This window comes from Carlito syrichta, unplaced genomic scaffold (assembly GCF_000164805.1).
Source record: "Carlito syrichta isolate Samal-C Ts95f unplaced genomic scaffold, Tarsius_syrichta-2.0.1 Scaffold308650, whole genome shotgun sequence".
NCBI lineage: Eukaryota > Metazoa > Chordata > Mammalia > Primates > Tarsiidae > Carlito > Carlito syrichta.
The window spans coordinates 101717-105587 of NW_007252746.1; the positions used below are offsets into that span (position 1 = coordinate 101717).

Consider the following 3871-nt stretch of genomic DNA (forward strand, 5'->3'; position numbering starts at 1 on the left):
CCGAGTTCTTTGGAGCCCACCTTGGTTTGATCCTCCCTTCTGGTTCCTGAGCCACAGGCTGCAGCTGAGCGAAATCACAGCCTCATCCCAACAGGGCCACCATGGATCCCTGTACTCGCCAGGTCCCATGGGCCAAGCCAGCGTCACGGCCATCCCACGTCCCGCCATCTTACTGTCCCTGGGACATGCCTCTCCCAGTGCGCCGGTGCAAGCCTTACTTACTCTCAAGCCTCCAATCTCTTAGGAAAGAGAATGACAGACCCGGGTCTGAATTCTGATTTTACCACTCACCTGCTGTGTAGCCTGACCTTGGTGAGATTCAGTCATTTCGTCTGTAAATATCAACACTCCTTGCTGATTGTTGACGATGATTAGAAAATACTACCAGAAGTGCCAAAAAATATATACACATTCATTTTTTTTTTTTTTAGTCAGAGTCCACTCTGTCGCCCAAGCTGGAGGGCAGTGGCACTCTCACAGCCACCCAAACCTTGACCTTCTGGGTTCAGGTGATCCTTCTGCTCAGTCTTCCAAGCAGCTGGAACTACAGGCATGTGCCACCACACCCAGATAATTTTTTTATTTGTAGAAATGAAGTCTTGCCATGTTGCTCAGGCTGGTTTCAAACCTCTGTGCTCAGGCAATCCTCTCACCTCTGCCTCTCAAAGTGCTGGGATTGTAGGCGTGAGCCACTGCACCTAGCAATATATACACATTTTAAGCGATGTTATCTATGTGTTATGTTACTTTCTGAAGGTTAATTGAATTACGGTAGCAATGTGTAGTATGACATTCGCTCTAACAATGGCGTTCATCAAATGAATGCTAGTGTCACCATGTGACAGGCAGGATAGTCAAAGGAAATGACGGAAGCCTGGTTGTCGTGTGAGGAATGCAAGGCTATTTTGAAGTGGCATTTGAAATTCAAGAACATTGTGGAAGTACAATGCCAATGGAGGCATGAATCTGCAACAGAATCTCCAACATGCTTAACAACTGCATGCATTCATGGTGGGTTCAAGACTCGTGGTCCTATGTGTGATGTGCACAAGAGAAGATCCGGGAGGCCTCACACAGCACCAAGTCCTGCTTCTTCTGCTATGGTGTTGGAACAGTTTACACACTTACCACAGATGTCTACCAGACAATGTGCACGTGAGACAGGAGTTAGCAGAAAAAGCATATGATGCATTCTTAGAACAGCGAAATGGAAAGTTCTCATCCCAAGATGATTACATGCACCGAATAGAGACGACCCTGATCGAAGGGTACGGTGTTGTGAATGGTTCCAAAACAGGATACAAGCGGATGAGGAGTTTCTGGGGGAAATGGCTTGGACTCGTGAAGCCCAGTTTAACTAGAACAGTGCGACTGAGTTTACCTCGCGTTCTCCTAACTTAACACCCCCTTGACTTCTACCTCTGGGGGACCCTAAAAGATATGGTGGATCATAGAAAACCAGCAACACTGGCGGTACTTGGGTCAGAAGTTGAAATGGCATGCACAGCCATCACGCGGACACTTTGGTCAACGTGGCTCAAGCAGTGGTTCGCCATCATCAGAAGTGTCTGGACGCTGATGGTGACCACTCTGAGCACCTCTTGTCATTGCAGAAGTCAAACGTGACATGTATTCATCTTTTGGTATCAGCCTATATTGAGTATTGCAATTTTAATACAGCTTTCTCCATTCTCAAAATGTGTATACCTTTTTTGGCACCCTCTGTGTGTGTTGGATGCTCAGCCCCATGTCTAGACATGGCAGGGGTGTAGGACTTGAGAGCTACTATGATGATATGATCGCCATTCTTCCATGCTGCACTGTTAGAAATCAAGGCTCTGGGCATGCGTGTTTGGCTCTCCGCCCTTCTCTCTCTCTGTGCCATCTTACTTCCTTCCCTCCATCACCCCAACCAGGTACTCCTTCCAGATGCAGCCCCTCCCTCCGCGGCTCCCCTGCCCAGCCCTTTCCGAGGGTCCTGTGCACAGGATCCAAATGGTGACCCCGTCCTTAGGCCACATCCTCGCCTTCCCTCTTAGCCACGCCGCCGTGTCATCAAACGTGCACTTCAAGATGGCTCCACTGTCTCGCGAAAATAAATCTTCCCTGGAAGCCGCCACTGCTTTCTCTGCTCTCCGATTGCTCTTACTCCTGTCCTGCCTCTGACCCTGAAGAGGTATGCGGCAACCTCTGTCTTCAGGGCCAACGTCCTACTTGGTCTTGGCCTCTCTGCCAGGTAACTGACCGCCCATCGCGGTTTTCCGGGCCGTGTCTCTGGCCTGCCCAACGCTTTTTCTCGAACACTCTCACCTCTCTGGCTCTCTGCGGCCAGGAGCACTTGCCTCTCTGCTGATTTGTCCGTTTGTTCTCGGCAGTCCCCCTTCACTTATTCCTGTCCCCAGCAGGAGTGTTTTCTCCCATGCAGTCAGCCCCCGGTCCTCCCCTCTCCTCTACTTCTTCATGAAGAAACTCTCCACTTCAGGGCTTCTGCTGTCACTCTTATGCGTGTCATCCAGAGGACATCCCCGCAGGCAGGTCTGTCAGGAACAGCAGGGCTGCCAGGAACAGCAGGGCTGCCAGGAACAGCAGGGAGGGGTTCCTGGTCGAGGCCATGTCCACCAGGAGAAAGGGGGCTCTTTCCTAATTCGCACGAGGACCCTGGGTGGGCTGGGCTGGCCCTGCCAGCTGGCGTGTCCTGCTCTCTGCCACCTTCTCTCCCTGGAGGCCTGCCAACACCCCCAATCCAACACATCTGAGATGACTCCCTGGCTCCTGCCCCACTGCCACCCCCACCCCCAGCCTGCCTCCCTTCTCCATCTGACAGCGAGGGCACCATTCCTCCCCTTTAAAAGGCTTTCTCTCTCATTCTTTCTTGAGTGCCAGCACCGAACACCTGGACGTCCCTCAGGCTCTCAGCTGAACTCCCTGTCTCTCAGAGGAGAGGACACTGTCACTAGGGACATCCAACAATGTCTGGGTTATTTGATAGTCACAACAACTGGGGTGGGGTGAGGGGGGTGCCCCTGGCATCTAGTGGGTAGAGCCCGGGGTGCTTTTAATGGTCCCCCATGCATAAGACAGCCCCTGTACAAAGAACTGTGGGGCCCCCTCCCATCCATAGGGTAGAACCCTGCTGACTCCTCCCTCTCTGATGCATCCCGGATATTTTTCTGAGAAAACTCCCTTCATCAGGCCTCCTCACTGCTCAGTGGGCAGCTGGACTGGCCATGACTCAGACCCCAGAGTTACCAACTGAGCCAAGTCCCGGCTCAGCCACTGCCAGCTGTGAGGGCAGGCAGACTCATGCCTCAGAGCCCAAGGCCTTAACTATAAAATGGGGTGACGACGGGGCAGTCCAATGGGGTGAGGCAAAGGGCCTGGCACTGGGGGCCCCCTTGGTACATTTCAGTGACGTTTAAATCAGGTTTCCCCTCTCAGGGCTACTGTCCAACTACTGTCCGCCACAGTGTGACCCTGCCCCATGTCCCTCCACCGTCTACTCCTTCTTCCCTGATCTGCCCAGCCAAGGTCAGCTCAGACCTCATCATCTAGGAGAATCCCCCACCTCAGAGCCTTGAACCTAGGGTGCGGTGGCTTACACCTGTAATACCAGCACTTTGGAAGGCCAAGGCAGGAGGATTGCTTGAGTCCAGGAATTCGAGACCAGCCTGTGAAAGACAGTTAAATCTCATCTCTAAAAAAAAAATCCTGTATTTAACCATGTTTGCCAAATTCCTGTTGCCCTGTAAGGTGACAGTCATGTGGTCCAGGGATTAGAACGTGGATATCATTGGGGGCATCATTCAGCCTAGACACCACTATTCTTTTTTTTTTTTTGAGTTGGAGTCTCACTCTGTCACCCAGGCTGGAG

At 52.0% G+C, this 3871-nt stretch overlaps 1 protein-coding gene across 1 annotated transcript in view; it reads left to right on the forward strand.

The window, feature by feature from the left end:
* Positions 1-3528, forward strand: part of LOC103267973 (forkhead-associated domain-containing protein 1-like) — a gene marked incomplete at its 3' end in the record, with an annotated part of 83596 nt that extends 80068 nt beyond the window's left edge. The window contains exons 15-17 of the mRNA XM_021716262.1: positions 1145-1268; positions 2376-2535; positions 3468-3528. Of these exons, the coding sequence (XP_021571937.1) occupies positions 1145-1268; positions 2376-2535; positions 3468-3528 (345 nt within the window). The remainder of the gene's footprint in view (positions 1-1144; positions 1269-2375; positions 2536-3467) is intronic.
* Positions 3529-3871: the final 343 nt, after the last annotated feature.